This window comes from Cupressus sempervirens, chromosome 7 (assembly GCF_028749045.1).
Source record: "Cupressus sempervirens isolate cs-2001-9-10 chromosome 7, ASM2874904v1, whole genome shotgun sequence".
NCBI classification, from domain to species: domain Eukaryota; kingdom Viridiplantae; phylum Streptophyta; class Pinopsida; order Cupressales; family Cupressaceae; genus Cupressus; species Cupressus sempervirens.
Window position 1 is genome coordinate 416130108 of NC_143124.1, and position 21135 is coordinate 416151242.

Below are 21135 nucleotides of genomic sequence, written 5' to 3' on the forward strand. Positions count from 1 at the left end.
TGTATGTGTTGATGGTCCAACATTTGAAGTTCTTTGCCCAACATTTACTCCATGCTTGGGGTGTAGGGAAGGCCACGGGTGAGGCTCCTATGTGGAGTACACCTCACCTGTGAGTGAGTGCTCTGTTTTGTCATGCCTATGATTAAGTGCATGGGAAGGGAGAGTAACTTCATCAGCATAATTTCCATTGTCTCTGTACTCAAACAGAGGATTATCATCTCTATTCTGATTTGAAACTAGAGTTTCAAAACTATGACTACTCTGTTCACTAGTAGTGTTAGAGATACTCCACATGCTAGTAGAAGAAGAGGATAGAGGGGCAGGGGCTAACACTAAGGTGGGAGATAGAACATTTGGAGAAACAAGATTCTGATTTCTACTAGCATTATTATTATCAAAAATAGAGGAAGAGTCATATTCACATACCGTATTTTCCACTTTGTGTAATGCTGGAAATACCTTCTCATTGAAGACGACATCTCTACTTCTGATGATTTTGTTTCCAATTGGATCCCATATTCTAAAACTAAATTGGCCTTCACCATAGCCCACAAAAATACCTTTTTGTGATTTTGGATCAAGCTTTTGTCTTTTCTCCTTCGAAACATGTACATAAGCTTCGCATCCAAACACCCGGATGTGAGAATATGAGATTTTATTTCCCAGCCACTCTTCCTCAAGTATGCCAAAGTCCAACCAAGAAGAGGGACTTCGGTTGATTAAATATGTTGTTGTGTTGCATACCTCTACCCAAAACTCCTTGCCTAAACTAGCATTAGAGAGCATATAGCAAGATTTCTCAAGGATTGTTCTATTCATCCTCTCTGCTACTCCATTTTCTTGTGGGGTGAATGGAACAATCTTAATTCTACGAATGCCATTATTCGCACAAAATGAATCAAAATCCGATGAACAAAACTCTCTGCCATTGTCCATTTGCAAGCACTTTATTTTGTGGCCTAACTGATTCTCAACTAAAGCTTTAAAGATTATAAACTTGCTAAAAACATCAGATTTCTTATGCAATATATAAATCCATACCTTTCTTATGCAATCATCAAGGAAGGTGACGAAGAAGTTTGCTCCTCCAGTAGAGCTTTTCTCAGTGGGTCCGAACACATCAGAATAAACAAGAGCCAAAGCTCGTACCTTTCTTTTCATGTCTGGTCCTCAAGAAGCTAACCCGCTTCTATTTTCCATAAAGGAAATGTTCACAAAATTATAAGTCAACCGATTTCAGTCTTGGTAATTGCTCCCTTTTATGCATAACAGCAAGGCCCTTTTGGCTCATGTGACTGAGCCTTTGATGCCACAATTCTGAATTGCTATCTTCAAATTTCATGGCAGGCCCCACTTCACCTATATTTTCTACAATATACAAGCTCCCAATCTTGTCTCCTTTTGCAACTAACATGGATCATTTTGTGACTTTCCATGAATCAGTTAGAGAAGTGACAAAACCTTGTGCAAATAGTTGACTTATGGAAATTAGATTTCTCTTTAGTTTTGGAACATGACACACATCTTTTAATAGCCATTTAATGCCTCCTTTCAAAGATAATAAAATATCTCATTTTCCTATTATTTCACATGCCTTATTATCACCCAAGTATACTTCACCGAACTTACCTTCTTGATAATTCAAGAAGTATTCCATACATGAAGTGGCATGAAATGATGCACCGGAATCCAAAACCCATGAGGCTGAAGTGCTTTTGATTGTAGATAAAATCAACATGCTATCATCTTTGTCATAGACAGTGTTGGCTTGACTTTCCTTGACTCGTTCTTGTGCTCTCTTATAACCTCTACAATCCTTTTTCACGTGACCACTTTTGCAACAAAACCAATAGTCTCCTCCTTTCCTTTCCCTTGACTTCGAGCACCTAGCTGATTTTGATCTTCTATGATGATTGTTCCTTCCTCTATTTTCAGTGTTGACCGTTGTCAAGGCTTCACCAGATGAGGATTCCTTATTGCTTCTCCGCATATCCTCACTAAGTAGAGTTGCCATAACTTCATCATAGACCAACTTCTTGTTTGAGGAGTTAGAAGTACTAATTGTTGTAATAACGGGATCCTAGCTATCTAGTAATGAACACAACAAGATGATAGCTTTAGATTCATCATCTTGTGTCATGCCAATGGAGGTTGCTTGGCATAGAAAGGTGTTCAAATCATTTATATGATTCGACATCGCAATCCCATCCTTCATTTTCAGCTTGTAGAGCTTCTTCATAATAAATATTTAATTTGTAGCTGAGGCTGTTTCATACATAGTTTGAAGTTTATCCAAACTTCCTTTGTCGAAGATTTGTTGTGAACATTGAATAAAACATTCTGTGATAAAGAAAGAAATATTATTTCCTTTTCTTTATCATCAATTTTAACCCAATCGTCATCCTTCATTGCAGCCAGTTTGTTTGCCTTTCCATCAATTGCTACTACCAAGTCTTGCTTGACTAACAATGAATGCATCTGAACTTTCTACAAACTGAAATTCTGTCCTAAGAATTTTTGCACTCACAAATCTTCCATGACTCCAGATTTTCAGATAACAAAATCAATTCCATTGTCTACACCAAGCTCTAATACCAATCGTGAAGTTTGTTGAAAGTACAAACTAGAAATGAATAGAACAAGCAAAAGAAAAGAGAAACGTAAACACATGATTTATTGTGGTTCACCACAAATTGTGGCTACGTCCACACTACAAGGAAGATCTCTATTAATGTAAATATTTGAACTTTAGATCACTGCTATTGCTTTAGCTCTTCCAATACCAATTAACAATGAACAACCTCCAAAACATATTTATAAAGTCTCAAAGAAAGTGAAGAGACAAACAATTTGGAGGGAAGAATAATAAAATGAGCATGATAAAAAAGGTGACTGTTGGGCTTCACATATGCACCCAATAGAAGTATGGTTGGATGGAGCTAAAAGAGACAACACTAAGGTATGACATACTTATTTTCCAAGTGGTTTACTCTAGTTAATGAATTACAAATATCTCCAAACATAATGTCAGATGTAGGAGTAGACATCAGATGGGTGAGAAACGATGCTCAAAATTAATAGAAGAGGTTGGCTTTGGCATCCAGAACATAAACCCAAAGCGCTAAGCAAATTGTTGGACTTCTACTTCAATTCAATTCAATTCAATGGGTAGAAACTATGTATTATTTCTCAATGTTCTGCTGAATATAATAGGGATTATCTCTTCAGAGGATGTGGAAAGGCTAATGGAAATACCCAAAAGCCATAAAACCCATTTTTCATTTTAAAGGGAGAATGTAGATAATGTGATTGGGTGTTAAATTCAAAAATTGAATGCCTGTACTGCTAATGGTGAGCATGAAAATGAAAGGGGATTCACATATAGTTTTGCAAAGTATGGATATGAATATGTATGACAAGTGCAGGTATATATCAAATGCGTGCCAAGTTTTGGAGAATATGGAGGAGCCTAATGAGTGGTCGTGGAAAATCATGATTAATTAAATATAATCATTTTTTAAAACTGCAATACTAATAAAAATCTAATGTTATTCAAATTATTAATTATTTAAATAAAATTACATCTTTTGTTAGTCAACATGCAAGTTAAAAATCTATTCTTTGTCAAAATCTTAAAAACAAAGTTACTTCATTTGTTCTTTTAAACACTTCAATTATTGTTTATATATTAAATATTTAGCTTTCAATTCAATTGCAATGTATTATTATATTTAAAGCCTACTTTGTTCTCTTTTTTTAAAATAATAAAATCAATCAATTTTTATTTTTTCAATTATCTATAATATTCAATATAAGTTTTAAAAATATACAAATTTATTTTATATATGAAAAATGTGTAAATTTTTTTAAATAAATTATAAATAAAAAGTATATTTAACTATTTTATGAATAAATTTTACATACATTCTTATCATTATCTATATTTTTAAAATTTAGTTTTAAAATATTAATATAGAAGAATAAGAAAAAGTATTGATAAAGTTCCTATATGCACAATATAAATAAACAAAAGAAAAATATGAACTAAAACTTTAAACACTTCTTAAATTTGTTTGTTTCATCCCTTGGCACCTAATAAGAATGAAAAAGAGACTTGAACATCTAATTTCCATGACTATGTCAATAATCTCTCCCCTTCACTGATTTAGAATGGTTGTGTGCCACAAATTGATGGGTTAAATTGAATGAGTTGGTCAGCAAGCTTGTCTATCTTACTCTAACTATCTCTAATATTCTTAATAAAAAAATTAAATAGGAAAATATATATATAATGAAATGATTTTTCATAAAATCATATATTTATAAACATTTGAATTTTATAGATTAGTTAAAAATAGAATTATTTGTCAATGTATTTTTCAAGGCTTATCTTATTTAAGAGTTATTTTTCTATATCTAGCTCTCTATATTTTTCTAGACATATATCTCTATCTCTATCTACCTCTCTATATTTCTCTAAGCATATCTCTCTAACTTTATCTACCTCTCTATCTCTTTCAATCATCACTCTCTATCTGCATGCATCTCTCTCGATACATCTAACTATTAATGGAACATTCCCTCCCTCCATTTTTGGTCACTCTATCTTTCCTACTATATTTCTCTTTTAATCTTCCCATCTCTTTTCTCTCCATATATCTCTATCTATATTTCTCTCTCCCTCATTCACTCCATCTATGCTACTTTGTATATGTATCTCTATTTATACATGTATCCCCCTTTCACTCTTCTTTATATTTTTTTATATCCATAACTTTCTCTACATCTATTTAGTTATATATAGTAAAAAAATTAGGCTTGAAATTTATTTTAACATTTTTTAATTTAAAATAGTTAGTATCTATTTGAAATTTCATTTATAATTCTCCCACACTCCAATCTCTCTTTTGTTTCCCTTATCTCTCTTAATTATCTCCCCAACTCTTTTATAGTTAATATGTGCAAAATATTAATTAAAATTATGTAATTAAAACTAATAGTATCAAGGTTTCAAAGCTACAACATAAAAAAATGTAGTCAAAAGAACTAATTTATTTAAGAAATAAATATTGTGTTGGTAGTAATGAAGTCTAATATAACTTGTTTTAAAAAAATGTAGTCTTTGAATGTATACAAGAAACCAATATTGTGCTAGTATTGATGAAGTCTAATAATAGTGTTTATATTGGATCACATCAATAACTAAGAAATAAATGATAAGAGCTTTAAAGAGAGAGCTATTTAACAAGGAAGATAACTTTATAGAGAAAGTTATGGATAGAAGAAAACATATAGAGGAGTGTAAGGGAGATACATGTATAATTAACTCTCCATCATCCAAAACTAGTTGAATCAAATGGTAACACAACTCTATGCACTTTTTTTTTAATGTAGAGAAGAATTCTTGGCAAGGTGAAAAAATGTGAACATTGGAAAATATGATTAAATGCATTGTGTTGGGGGTGATAGACATTTCATAATGCACAAAAAAACCAATAAGCCCTAAATCATGAAGCATTAAAATGAAATGGCTATAATTTCAACACATAAATTATAATAATATATGTATTAGTGCACTTACCATGAGCCTCTTTTCCCCTATTAAAGGTCAGATTATACAAATATTTATACTTCTTTTCCCTTTCTCAAAAAACCTTTTACAAAGATTGGAAACAATGAAATAGGTGGCAGTAGGACTCTATAATCCTTCAAATGAATTGGCTAGTGTAGTTAAAAATGTGTTATGTTTTCTCCCATCAACACCACTATTCTTGCTCGTATGACGATGAAAGAGTGCATGATGGAACGCTACCATGCTTAATTGGAAAGTAAAATCTACAATAGTTGCTTGAATCATGGAGTTTAATTTTCCTCTCTCATTAAAAATATTTGACAATGAGTAGTCTACCCACAATCCATTCAAGTAACATCTGGGATAAATTATGAGTAAGTAATTGATGACTTTTTAATTAAAGCCTTTTTTTTTTGTTAAGATAAATGTAACACATTCTCCTTCATGATAGAAACTTTCCAAAATACTTTCAATTATAGTAGGGATTCAATATTGAAAGTCTCTATCAATTGGTAGTGCTTGGTGATTCATGAGATGGTGGCTATTTTGATCTTTCTTGGATAGTACTTCTTTGGATATTACTACTTAGTAGATGTTTGGATTTGGGATAACTCACTCATATGCTCAAATTTCCTCCCCATTACTCCTGTGGATCAAAAAAATCCTTCCTTGTTGATCAATTACAATTTTCAATGCAACCAATAACATTTGTGCCCATCTCTTTCAACTTTGCAAAATCCCCCATGCAACCATAGTTAATATACAACACAACTAAAATATAGTAGTGCCCCCACTAGTAATAGGCATGTAGTCCTAGAATAAAATTTATGACCTTTGTTTGAAAGGATTTCCATTCTCTTCTCTTTTCCTAAGGCTCAAAAGCCTATTATGCTCATTTGGATGGCTTAGAGCAAAAAAAACTACTAATAAGATAACAAAGAAGTACATTGTAATATTTGTACTACTTCTCTAGGGTGCCTATGACATGAGGCTCTACTATGAGCTTCAAGTGTCTTTGAAAATAAATAATCCTTCACATTCAAATGTGTCCTCTACATTAACAAAGTGTGATGTATTCCAATTTTTTTTGGGACTCCCCTCAAAATAATATTTTTAGATCATGTCAATGCTTCATTGGAAACTAAAGGGGTTAATCAAAGCGTGTAGTAGATCATTTCATCTCCTCAATCTAAGAAATTAGAAATAATATATCCACATTCCTATTTTCTATAGAAAATTAGTAGAGCTCATTGGTGATTGGATGAGGTAGCCCATATGTATAAATCAAATGGTATAATGACACCCTTATCAAAACATACTATATTTTTGGTTAGTTAGAGGAAAAATTTCTTTGAAAATTTATTGTTAAAAAGAATTGTCAAAAATAAGATCTGTTGATTTTTATTCTTAAGTTGGGTGATCAACTCTAAATGTTATATAAAGTAAATTTTTTCTCTAATAGGGTGATCGAGTTGGAAATTTTATAAAATTTAAATAGAAAATTAGTTAGGCTTATTTCAATTTTACCTAATCAAGTATAAATTGTAAAATAAGTCAAAATTATTAATCAAATTTTTACTTGATAAAGTTTAATAGGTGAAGGGAAAGAAAGATAAAAATAGATATAAAAGTGGGTTTGGATAGATGGGGAAGTAATGTGTGTGTGTGTGTGTGTGTGTGTGTGTGTGTGTGTGTGTGTGTGTGAGTGAGAGAGAGAGAGAGAGAGAGAGAGAGAGAGAGAGAGAGAGAGAGAGAGAGAGAGAGAGAGAGAGAGAGAGAGAGAGAGAGAGAGAGAGGATAGATGGGGAGAGAGAAAGAACAAGAATATAGAGAGATAGAGAGAGTGATACATGACACGACAAAGATAAAGAGAGTTAGGGAGATAGAGATCAAAAGATAAGAAGGATGAGGAATACACACACACACACACACACACACACACACACACACATATAGAGAGAGAGAGATGAAAAAAAAAGATAGATATAGAGACATCAAACATAGATAAGTACATATATTCAAATAGATATGAAGATTGGTAAACAAAATTAGGGGAAATAGATGGAGGGAGGGGGAAAGAGATATAGATGGGGATTTATGTGAAGAGAGAAGCTATATGACCATTTAAATAGGCAGATATATTAGTGATAGAGAGATGGAGAGACAACAATATATATATATATATATATATATATATATATATATATATATATATATATATATATATATATATATATATATATATATGGAGATGTGGTGGGAGAAAAAAAAAAGATGTAGAGATTTAAAGGTATATGAAAGGGGGTGATGGAAAAAGATGGATGGATAGAGAGGGAGATTTTATTAGATATGGAGGGGAAAGGGAAATATATAGATAGCTATCAATATAAAGAGAGAAGATGGGAAAAAAAGATATATAGATAAATAGAGATTAAAATGTAGACATAGAAATAGATCTAGCAAGATATATAAGGAGAGATAGAGAGGGAGAGATAGAGAGGATATGATAGAAAGATTTATCAATGGGGAGATAGATTAGTAAGGAGATAAGGAGATCTAGAGAGGATGAGATGGAGAGGCCAACAAAGGGACAAATACTTAGTTGACCTACCATACATCTACGATGTAACTATTGCACACTAAGGTGCGATTGCTAGTTTTCTTAAAATATGTTTCTTTATGGAGATGTTATAGAGGACTAAATTCACCGAAATTGTGTAATCCAACAAACTATCTTTTTAATTATCAAATAATTCTAATATAGAAGATAAATAACTTCCACGTAATTTATTAAATTAGACATTTTTAAAATCTCATTGTAATGTAGAGGACTTTGTATCACAACTCCAATGCTCACTATAGAAAGTGGCATGTCACAACATTAGAGTCATCCCTACACCCAATTCTAATTCTGGCTCATTTTTTGTGCCCTTGCCCACATATCCGTTATGGGAATGAGAGGCATTATAGTTCATACACCAATAACAAAGAATTCATCTTTTTATTCAATATGAAATCACTAGTTAACATTTTGTTTGCACCATGACTACCTGTTAAGAAAAAGCTAACAAATTAGTCTATTTACAATAGAATAATTTTAGCACATTTCAATCTAGTGTTGGTCACATACCAACCATTCATATGCCAACATAGAAAACCACATGGAGGTTAAATTAGTTTTTGTAACAAGTGTTAACATACTAATTAGCTCAATCAAACATCTATACACAAATCACAAGTACCATCATGAAAACTCATACACTCTTTATAAGTATTAAAGTCAGTAGCTCATATGTGCATTACAAGTACAATAGTATAAAAATCATCTTATATATATATAAATCTATATAATTTGAATGATCCACATATGTACATATATCATATTTATGTTTAAAAAAATCTAATAGCATGGAAGTGGACATAACCTACCATCTACATCCCACTACCTAGTATACTAACATGTAACACCCTAAGTAGATGCTTCTAGAGAGGAAATGCATATTGATCCTATAAATAGTATAGGTTCCATCTCTTTTCAAATCCACTTGTCATCTATATGATGATAACATTAATTTTAAATGCAAATTTTAAACAAAATAATACGAATGGAAGAAACAAAGATCATATTTTTAGAAAAGATTATTGTAGAATAAAAATTTAAATACTATTAATATATCACAATTTGTTTATCGTTATATATGTCATCTACATCTTTAAGTGTATATCAAAATCTACCTTGTTAATAATAAAAAGATTAAATTTTAGCAATTATTTCGATACACTTGCTTAATAAAATTTATTGATTATTTAGAAAACCTCTCTATTTTAACCTTCCATCAATCATATAAAAAACAGAAAAACCAGAATTTCTTTTGAAAATAGTAAAAATATCCTTTACCTTCAACCGAAAAAAAATTAAAAATATATCCATCTTTACAATGACAGTTTTCAACATAACTCTATTATATTTCGAATATGCTAATTATTAGTTTCGTCATGCAATGACACTTTCTCCGGTACAATAATTCAAAAGGGCACTGACTGTTCCTTACAGGAGAAACTCCAATATCGAATTAAACAAAATGCACAAGTACCGAAGAGGAAACAATGATCTATCTTCCAGCTAATGTAGAAGACTCTGCGGTGTACGATTGTTCTGAGGAATGAGATTCGGATAAAAGCGGGATTGTGTGGTTCGAAGCAGTCGATGATGAAAATGGGAAACTGCTCAATTCTAACGTCCCCTCCAATGCCCTTACTACACTTGACATAGCCGGTCTGTTCAGAAAATCATCCTGTAGACACAACATCCCCATTCTTAACGTTTTTGTTGCCTCTTTCTTAACGACATCTGTCTCATCTTGAAGCCTTGGGTCTAACAAGTCTACTAATCTTCCCTCTTCGGCTTTCATCTGTAATACTGAGAATAAGTGGAACTCTGTAAGTTCCCTGCTTCTTTTTCCGCTCACAATTTCGACCAACATAACACCAAAGCTATATATATCCGCCTTCTCTGTAATATGCATATTCAACAATTCGGGCGCCATGTAGCCCGGTGTTCCTCTCAACATAGTTATCACTTCACTTTGCTCTCTGTTGGTCAATTTTGCAAGCCCAAAATCTGAGACTTTGGCATTGAAATGTTCATCCAGGAGAATGTTTTGGGGTTTGATGTCGAAATGAATTATTCTCTGTTCACACTCTTCGTGTAAGTAGGCCAATCCCCGTGCAATATGAAGAACTACTTTGGATCTGGTCTTCCAATCCAGCACAAATTGATCCGTACCAGTGGCAAATATCCATTTCTCAAGCGATCCATTTGGCAAATGCTCGTAGACGAGCATTCGGTGGGATTTCTCAGCACAGAAGCCTTTCAATCTTACCAAATTGAGGTGGTGAATACTACCCACTGTTTCTACCTCCGCTCTAAACTCTTTTGTTCCTTGACCTGCTCTGTCAAGCCTCTTAACTGCAATCTTTATGCCATCAGAAAGAACACCCTCATAAACAGAACCAAATCCCCCACTGCCAAGCTTCGTGCTGAAATTGTTTGTAGCATTTTCCAATTCCCTGAATGTGAAACGAAAAGTTAATCGAGCCTGCCAGTTCTCAGAAGCGTCCTCATCCTCATGCTCTCCACTTCTCTCCTCTCTATTACATTTTCCAGATTTCGCCATCCATATCCCAAATATGGAAAACAGCACAACCAATCCACTACAAATAGCAATACTGATAACTATAGCTGAGCGATTAGCTAGCTTGGAAACCCTCTGAAATTTGATATAAGCAGTGGAATTGTAAAGGGAATCACCAGGGGCATTCATTTGCAGAGAATATACGGTGGACTCCAGAAAGCAATACCCACTGGAGAAGTTGACATCATACCTGAAAAACGCAGCTTTGCAGGTGCAATTTCTGAGACAGAAAGTTTTGCATTCATCTCTTGAAACCAAATCTGTGGTAGACGCGTTTTCATAAGAATAAGTAAAATACGAAACATTATCCATCTCAAAAAACTGATAATCTTGTTGACTTGTTATGTCTGGACAGACGAGAGGATTTAGAGGAACACAGCCCAAGCTGGGTCTGGAAGCATTAATCTGAGCAAAAGCGTTGGCCTCTGTTGGACAGCTGCACTGGCCATCTCTGCAGAGGCCATACTCCCCGCAAGCTCTTGGATACTCGCATGTCGTCAATGCAGTAGTAAAGCCTGACAAATAGTCAGTTACAGACTTTCCAGTTTTTGGTTGGAAAGAATAGAACTGCAAATGCCCATCTGAGTCAATCTTAAAATAGAGACAATTTTTAGGTATAGAGAGACTCACTTGAATTGGATACGATGGATATCCCACAGGATAATAGTTCAGCGACTCATTATCTGACTGTAGATAAGCTATTTTAATTGTCGTAGCTTCCTGCGGGTACCTAAAATACATCTGAGCTGGCGCAGGGGACGTATACATAGCAAAGCCGTCTACATTCAAGTATCCATAATAAAAACCCTGACTTGTATTGGTGGGAGAAATATTAGCCATAAGCTTCTGTCCCACCTTCCATTTCTGACCTAGCAGGAGCGTATCAACAGGATGCTCGAAAGACTGCCACATTCTTCCATTGGAGTTGTTCAAGAGGACTAAATTCCCCGTTTCTTCTATCCTCATTTCCTGAAAATCTTTGGAGGATGTATTTGAAGACCAGACCAAACTGCCATCTGCATCCTTCAATACTAGATTTCCTGTGGTGGTGACTCCAATTGTTGCATTGTCTTTGACCAAACGATCTCTGTTTGCAGTCCATACCATCTGCAGATCATCTGGATCCGTATAATCAGTCTGGTAGATCACAAAGAAAACTGCGAAAGAGTATCCCGAGTGACATGGAATAGAGTAGCAGAAAAACCCACATCCAAACCGCAGGTTTTCACCGCCATAGGAGATATTGTTGGTGAGAAGAATTGGCCTAACTGTGAGCGCAGCGCCTAAGCCAACAGATTGAGGTGTCCATGACTCTAAAGACTGGATATTGTTTGTCCATGTAATGCCTCCATATCTGGTTGTTGCAGGAGGCAGAGCAAATGACTGGACAACTGCAGGAGATGATACGAGGAAGATACAGAGAATGGACGCAAGAGCGTAAATAAAAGAAACGATTTTTCTCATATTTCAAAGGAGAATGAAATTCCAAAGGGCACAGGGCAGTGGTACAGGCCGAGTAATGTTAATGTTTGTCAATAATTGAAGGGAAAGCCTAAGCGTTTGCGATCAAATATGAAACGAAAAAATAAAGAGAGTCAATGAATGCGGGCGCACTAGATGATGAGTAGGACGAATATTTTAGGTCAGAGTCTTGCAGAACACGTCTCTACCGACAATTTATTCGTCGAAATCAAATATAGAGATTTGACTTCCTAACATGAGATTATGTACCTCTGCTACCAACGATTATCTAGCTAGATATTGAATCAATTATTGGACAAGTTAAGAGTCAGCGACTAGCAAATCTTCTGAGATCAACTTAGCCCTTGATTGTAGCAATCAATTCCGCCTTCCTGGTTTTCGGACTTCCTTTTCAGTTTTTAAATTAGTCTTTCCTTTGCCCTTCAATAATAAATAGTTTATAATAAATAGGTTCGGTGCTGGATTTTATTTTTATTTTTTAGTGCTGGACCTTTAAAACACAACCTTCAATATAATGTATTTCTGTAATACTGTTATATATGGGAATTCGCTAAACAACAAACTAAAGCGTATGATATATCAGAAGTGTTTGCCCAAAAAATACTACCAAAAAAAAAACTGTGTATCCATTGGTAAGATATGTGAAAAATCAAACTATTGCAGTCACTGATTATTAATCTCCTATCACAAATGATTATTAAACTGCTAAAAATAAATTCCCAGCTAATATCGAAAAATAACACAACTACAACTTCACTTAAAATACGGAAAGAAATGCGCAACAGAATCAACACAATATTTTCGGACAAATTGTCACTCGAAAAACCCCTAAGGGAAAACCAGTTCTACAGATGAGAAATTATATTAAACTTCAGCAAATCAAGAGATACAAAATTCCTTGCCTCACACTGGCAGAACTCCGACAACCTCCTAATTTTTCCCGCTGATATTTCTCACTGCTATCCCTGCGCTAACACTGCGCCCTTGCTAACACTGCAAGACTGTTTGCTAACACTGCAAACTCCTTCTTCAAAATGCTTCATCTTCTGTGCCCTTGCTAACACTGCAAGACTGTTTGCTAACACTGCAAACAGCTTCACCAAAGCATCACCGCCTTACTCTCCAAATGCCCCCTAGACCCCTTTTTATACTACTCTCGTTGGTAAACCAACGACCAAGATTAAATCAAACCAACGGCTGAGATTAAGACAACTCAACAGCCAATAATAGAATTGGTTGCAAGGTGTCCAAAAGGGAATCTCTAAAATTAGTAAATAATAACCATTTACTAATTTTGGGCAAGTGGACAAACAGCTGTCCAAACCACCCATAAATACAACCGCTATTCATAGATAAGGACGAACAGTTGTCCAAGCTACCCATAAATAGTGCTGCTATTTCCGGGTCAGAAATAACAGCTGTCCAACTAACAATAATTAACACTCCCTCTTAGCGAGGAAGCTGTTCTGCATGACACCCATCTTATCTCTGAAGAAGATAAATTTGGCCTTTCCCAAAGCCTTCGTCAGAATGTCTGCTACCTGCTCATCTGTAGGTATGTATTGTAGTCGAACAACTTTCTTCAATCTGCACACGTGGGTCTCTTTGCTGTGTGCTACAAAGCCTTCTGGTTGTTCTATGTATACCTCCTCCTTCAACTCACCATTGAGGAATGCTGTCTTGACATCCATTTGATGGATCTGCCATCCCATCTATGCTACAAGTGAGATTACAGCTCGTATAGAAGTATACCTGGCAACTGGAGCAAATGTCTCCTCATAGTCTATTCCCTCCTTCTGAGAGAACCCCTTTGCCACAAACCTAGCCTTGTATTTCTCGATTCTACCATCTGCACCGTGCTTTATCTTATAGATCCAGCGTGATCCAACTACAACCCTATCTGTTGGTCTAGGTACTACCTCCCACACATCATTCTGCATTATTGAAGAATATTCTTCAACCATAGCATCTCGCCATACCTGATGTTCTGCAGCTTCCTGATAGCTAGAAGGCTCACTATCTACCAACTGACTAACTAATGCCACATAGTCATTGAACTTGGCTGGTTGTCTTCGCTGTCTAGTACTCTTCCTAGGAGCTCCCACAAACTCCTGAGTATCCCTTTGTGTATCTGGAACCACATGGTTCCTACTGCCAACTGTAGAGGATGAAATGTCAACCTCTAAATCTTCCAAATGCATTTCCTGTTGCACCTGTTGCTCCATACTCTGTGAATCTTCACTAACTGAGTCTACACTCGTACTGGTAACTGTACTTGAGCTTTGATGCCCTTGACTTGGTCTTGGAGCTTCTGTTGGCTGCTCACTCTGATCATCTGCTGGCAAATCTCTGGATCTCTTGAATGCCTTGTCCTCCAAGAACTTGACATCTCGTCTGACAATAACTCTTTTAGTCCCCGGAATGAAAACCCTGTATGCCTTTGAGGTCTCACTGTACCCAACAAAGTACCCCCTCTCTGCAGTCTGATCTAACTTTGTACGTGTATCTCCAGGAATATGACAATATGCCAAACTCCCGAATATCCTGAAGTGACTAACATCTGGCTTCTTCCCTGTGAAAGCCTCCTCTGGTGTCATCTTCCCTAACACCTTGTGTGGAACTCTATTCTGAATGTAGACTGTTGTATTACACGCCTCTGCCCATAAGTAACGGGGCATGTCCTGGTCATGTAGCATAGCTCTTGCTGCCTCCGATATAGAACGGTTCTTCCTCTCAGCAACTCCATTCTGCTGTGGATTGTAAGGAACAGTCCATTCTCTCTTGATTCCTTCTCTGATGCAGAACTCCTGGAAGACATTTCCTTTGTACTCGCCTCCATTGTCTGACCGAAGAACCTTTATCTTCTTTCCTGTCGAGTTCTCCACAAGAGCCTTGAACTCTTGGAATCGACTGAAAACCTCATCTTTAGTCTTCAAGAGGTATATCCAGGTCTTTCTAGAGAAGTCATCAATAAAAGTAACATAGTACTCATATCCTCTGAGAGATTTCGTTGACATTGGTCCACAAACATCTGAATGTCCTAGATCAAGAACACCCTTAGATCTGGTGTCACTCCTTGGAAAAGATGCTTTCGCAAACTTCCCCAACACACATCCCTTACATACATCATCATGCTCTGTGCTCACCTCTGGAACACCTGTCACGGTCTCACGAAGCAATCTAAGTGCTCCATGATGAATATGGCCCAACCTCCTATGCCATAGCTCTCCAAGATCTCTAGGATTATTGTTGCTCATAAGTGCCTTAGGAGTATCAAACTGCAATCTATAAAGGCGACCACTCCTAACTCCAATAGTTATGGGTGATTTCCAATCCTTGTGCTTAATCAACATGTGTCCCTCTAAAGAGTACATTATACCCCCTATCCTGAAGAACAGATACAGAAATCAAATTCATACCTAAGCCCGGCACATATAACACATCATGAAGAGGAATTATCTTTCCATTCTCCCTCTGAAACTGAACAGTCCCTTTCCCAACAGGGTTGAGTTTGGACAAGTTCCCCATAGAAATCTGGATGTTGGTGTCCTCCTCCTTGTAACTGGAGAAGTACTCTCTAACTCCTGTCATATGAAATGACGCCCCACTATCTATATACCAAACACACTGTGAGGTTGAGCTAACCATACAAGCTATGAGTGCAAACTCATCTTCCATTCTGCTGGAGAGTTCTTCTGCACTTGCTGAAGCTGCCACCTGCTTCTTACCCTTTTTCCTCTCTGGGCAATCACTAACATAGTGGCCAAACTCGTGACATCCAAAGCACTTAACCTTAGAAAGGTCCTTCTTCTTCTTTTCACTTTGTGAATTTGATCCTTTGCTAGATCCCTTCTTTGCTTTCCCTTTACCTGCTAGGGCAATGTTCTCTTGTTCCACCTCATTTTTCTGACTCTTGTTGGCCCCATTGACAAGACTTAGTCTAAACTCCTCCTGAGTGAAATCAGTCCATAGTCGATCCCAACTCGGTAAAGTATCTCGTCCACTGACAACTTGAACAAAGACACTCCATTGTTTAGTAAACCCATTTAGGGCTATTCTCACTAGCTCATCATCACTAGGGCTATCTCCAACAGCTGCTAACTCATCCTTGACAAGTCTGAGCCTGGTGAGGTAACTTGTGACGTCTTCTCCCTGATTCATCCGGGTATTCTTTAGCTTCTCTCTGAGAATCAACTTCCTGTTAGTGGTAGCATTCTGGTACAGATTTAGAATGGCGTCCCACATCTTCTTTGCTGTATCTAGCTCCGAGATATGTGGAACAATATGATCCTTGACACCATCAAGGATAATCCTCCTCGCTTTGGCATCGTCCTTCCTATATGCTGCAAGCTGTGTTGCATCCGTTGGTACAGGTACACCACTGGTAGCATAATCCTTGATACCATTCTCTTCCAACAATAAAGAAATTCTGGCCTTCCAGACACCAAAATTTGAGGCACCATCCAATCTATCCTAATCTCTCAAACCAGCTGAAGCCATCTCAAGGGTTTAAAGCAATAATAAATCTAAAGAGATCAAAATTTTTTTCCTAGGGCAAAACTCTTCTACCCTTAACAATGCTCTGATACCATGTGAAAAATCAAACTATTGCAGTCACTGATTATTAATCTCCTATCACAAATGATTATTAAACTGCTGAAAATAAATTCCCAGCTAATATCGAAAAATAACACAACTACAACTTCACTTAAAATACGGAAAGAAATGCGCAACAGAATCAACACAATATTTTCGGACAAATTGTCCCTGGAAAAACCCCTAAGGGAAAACCAGTTCTACAGATGAGAAATTATATTAAACTTCAGCAAATCAAGAGATACAAAATTCCTTGCCTCACACTGGCAGAACTCCGACAACCTCCTAATTTCTCCCGCTGATATTTCTCACTGCTATCCCTGCGCTAACACTGCAAGACTGTTTGCTAACACTGCAAGACTGTTTGCTAACACTGCAAACTCTTTCTTCAAAACGCTTCATCTTCTGTGCCCTTGCTAACACTGCAAGACTGTTTGCTAACACTGCAAACAGCTTCACCAAAGCATCACCGCCTTACTCTCCAAATGCCCCCTAGACCCCTTTTTATACTACTCTCGTTGGTAAACCAACGACCGAGATTAAATCAAACCAACGGCTGAGATTAAGACAACTCAACAGCCAATAATAGAATTGGTTGCAAGGTGTCCAAAAGGGAATCTCTAAAATTAGTAAATAATAACCATTTACTAATTTTGGGCAAGTGGACAAATAGCTGTCCAAACCACCCATAAATACAACCGCTATTCATAGATAAGGACGAACAGCTGTCCAAGCTACCCATAAATAGTGCTGCTATTTCCGGGTCAGAAATAACAGCTGTTCAACTAACAATAATTAACAAGATATGCATGTTAGCTTTAGACATATTCGGAAATAGTTAATATGAAACGACATTTACGAATTAATGTAACAAATTTAATGCTCCCCCTTCAGCCCGTGGATAGCGAAAGGTGGAAGATTGTATTGAATATGCTTTACGCTTGCATTTGAGAACTTCCAAAAAAAATCTCACTTCGCCTTCAAAATGTATCTCATGCGTAGTAACACCTTCATGGGATGGCAGTGTTTTGAGATAAAGATGTCTCTTAGCGATTCCAAGGCTTTTTATTCTCTCCGCTTTCTGATACAATACTTCACATTTGGACAACCAAGTCTCATACAACTGGCAAGACGACTCCCAAGATCATTAATTAATGAGGCAGTGTAATTGAGGATGGCGCAAAGGTAGTGGACTTCCATTAAATATAATACGACTTCCAGGATGACCCATAAATTCTCTCCAATACCGACTTCTCTACGATTTATCAATCATGGGTTCCCTGTGTTAACAATTACATTCTTGTAATGTCTTCCATCTGCATTTAGGATTTTAAAATTCTTCCACAAATCCCTCAAGTGTATATGATGCGGCTTTACTTTCCACGAGATTCATGTTATTCCTTCGAATTTTTTTGGCGCTCTTCAATTCCTGTAGCTGTCCATTATGTTTTCTTATAGTTTTCACACGGTAGTTATCTAATCTGAGCAATATTTTATAAAGTTAGGATTCTAAGTTTCTAAATTCTTGGAAAGTTATAATTACGTAAACTTTTTATGTAATAGTTAGAATGGTGATTTTTCAATTGTTTTGATCACAATTTTTTCATTTTAACTTTCACCCTCTCACTAATTTTTAGAACTCTTTAACTTAAAAATATTTTCTAACTTTCTAACTTTTGAATATATTAGAAAGTTAGGAATTATGAATTTTAAAATTTTAAATTAAAATTTTAAATATTTGAAAATTAATTCTTCCACTTCAAACAATCATAACTTTTGATTCACAATTCAATTTTTGAAAATTTGAAATGTAGGACAAAGTTGGGAATGAGATGAAGACTTTGTAATTATAACATAACCCAAAATCTACTAAAAGATTGACCATTCTATAGCTCAAACCTATGTGTTCCTTTTCCTATTTTGACTAAAAGAAATTGAAATTTGGGCAAGGCAACAACTAGCTCTAACTAGGGACAAGGAGGTAGGATGCACCCAACAATGTTGAAAACTAGTCCATTATCATAGGGCCATAGAGTTAAAAAAAGGACACCATAGGTATTGATAGGAGAAACTAGAAACAAGCCAAAATAGGAACACACAACAAAAACTTCTAAATAGCATATGCACTAGACGATCCCTACCTCGAATAGTTTGAGATGGGTTATGAAAATCCATTGATTGGTTGAAGAAAATGAATGCCATGGTGAGATAATAGGTGGCAAATCCCAAGTACTCCTGAACTCAAATGTAGGCCTTCTCCTCAAATTCTAATTTTGAGATTCTTGCATGCTCTACTTCTTCGGGTAAGGAAACATATGGGCTAATAACCATGACTCATGAAAAATCTCCTTCTTTAGAATCAACTTTGCATCTTTCACATGACATTGATTACTTCATTCTAAATGAGTTGAAGTACTAAATTATCAAGCTTCTAAATATAGTTTTGATCTTTTGCTCCATATGAAAAGCCCTTTGCTTGAATTTCTTGTGATCAACCATCATGAAGACTTGACTCTGTTTTGGTACATGGAAAACCTTTTATTTTATTTTATTGTAGCTTTGGTTGAACCTTCTAAGAAGTTTTTGGGATATGAAAGTGCATCTTCCTTATATATAATTTGTATTAGCTTACATGCATGATCATATGAAACCATGACAAGATCTGCTTGTTGTGTACAAAATGATTGAAGAAGTCTGCACAATGAGAAGTATTGCTTAAAGATTCATTTTCATGAAAAGGAAACACCCTTAAAAGAGAAACACTCTCAACACTTTCATCTTTGCATTTTGAAAGTTGGATGGGTAAGGCAAGATTCTCTTTTACTCCATCTTCATATTTCTTAATCTCTAGATTAGAACATACTTCATGAACCCTTGATCTCTTTCCAAATTATGATAAAGTCTCTAGATAATTATCTACTTCATTTGAATGATGTGAGATAACATGATCTTTCCTAGTTTGTGTAGCACCATGAGAAATGAAGTCTTCTTTAGATGTTTGTGTATTTGTAAATGATGAATCATAATCATGACCATGAACTTCAAAAGGCTTACTATTATGAAGAGAAACACTCTTTTAAAAGCATGATGGAATTGATCTAGAGGGGTTATTGCATATCTTTTATCACTGTCATGAATATCCTTTAATTTATTAATACCCAAATTTTCTAATTAGAGTCTTTGAGATGACCTTCAATAGTCTCCTTACTGGTATACAATTGATTCATTGTATGATATTATTTTCATATGCAATCATTGCCTCATTCTTAATATTAGCATCATTATTATCTAGAGATTGATTTTCAATGCTAGGGTCTATAATTTTCAACCTTTGCAATGGAAAATTTTCTAGTATCTCATTATGGTGAACAACTTTGAAAGTAATGTTCTCCTCATCTTTCAGAAGGTCATGATTAGTTAGTGATACACTAGAAAAAGACATGGATGAGTCCTTACCTTGAATTTCATCAACACACTTTTCATCTTTAGTGATGGGGGAACAAGAAGATCCTCTCCACATAGGAAGTCGTCATTTAAAGCATCGAGATACCAAGTAGAAATAAACGATATTTGAGACTCATCTTAAGTGTATCTCCTTTCTCTTTTTAAATTGAGGTTGCATGCTTGTCTCTTCTTCAATCTCACTGATATCAAGCTGATTGAAATGTTCTCCTGACACATTTATGTTATCTTCTTCTTCCTTGGGCACCATTTCTTGGGGATCTTCCTGATTAGACATGGAATTCCCATCTTCTTTTGCACATTCAAATTTTGACGTATCATTTATATTTCTTACATTTAATTGGGAAATGCTCTACTGTTAAAGAAAATAATTCTCACATTGGTTTTCTTTCTTGATTTCCTCCGGGGTATTCAGCGATCGATTCATTGTCAACCTATGGCTATGCTGAGTTTTGAGGAGTTGGAAGGCTGGGATACCTAAAATACATTTGAGGAGGTGTAGGGGTTGTATACAGGGACAAATCATTTACAAGCAAAGTTGCATATACAGTCTCTTGGCTCATATTAGTTGGGGAAATGTTTCCAAATAATCGTATGTCCCACCTGTAGTTTCTGGCCGCGCAGGATTATATCAGTGGGATGGTCGAAGGAATTCCACATGGATTCATTGGAGCTGTTAAAGAAAAGTAGGTTCCCTATTTCTTCCATCTTTATTCGCTTGAAATCTTGGGAGAATGTATCTGTAGACAAGACTAGACTACCATCCACGTCCTTCAATTCAAGACTTCCAATGGAGGTAAGTGCAAGGGATGCATTTTCTTTCACCAG

The 21135-nt window shown here is 35.7% G+C and overlaps 1 protein-coding gene across 1 annotated transcript; it reads right to left on the reverse strand.

The window, feature by feature from the left end:
• Positions 1-9517: 9517 nt before the first annotated feature.
• On the reverse strand, positions 9518-12344 carry LOC149547312 (G-type lectin S-receptor-like serine/threonine-protein kinase SD2-5). Its single transcript, XM_089791591.1, has one exon. It carries the CDS (start codon positions 12229-12231, stop codon positions 9685-9687), a length of 2547 nt encoding a protein of 848 aa, XP_089647717.1. The 5' UTR covers positions 12232-12344; the 3' UTR covers positions 9518-9684.
• Positions 12345-21135: the final 8791 nt, after the last annotated feature.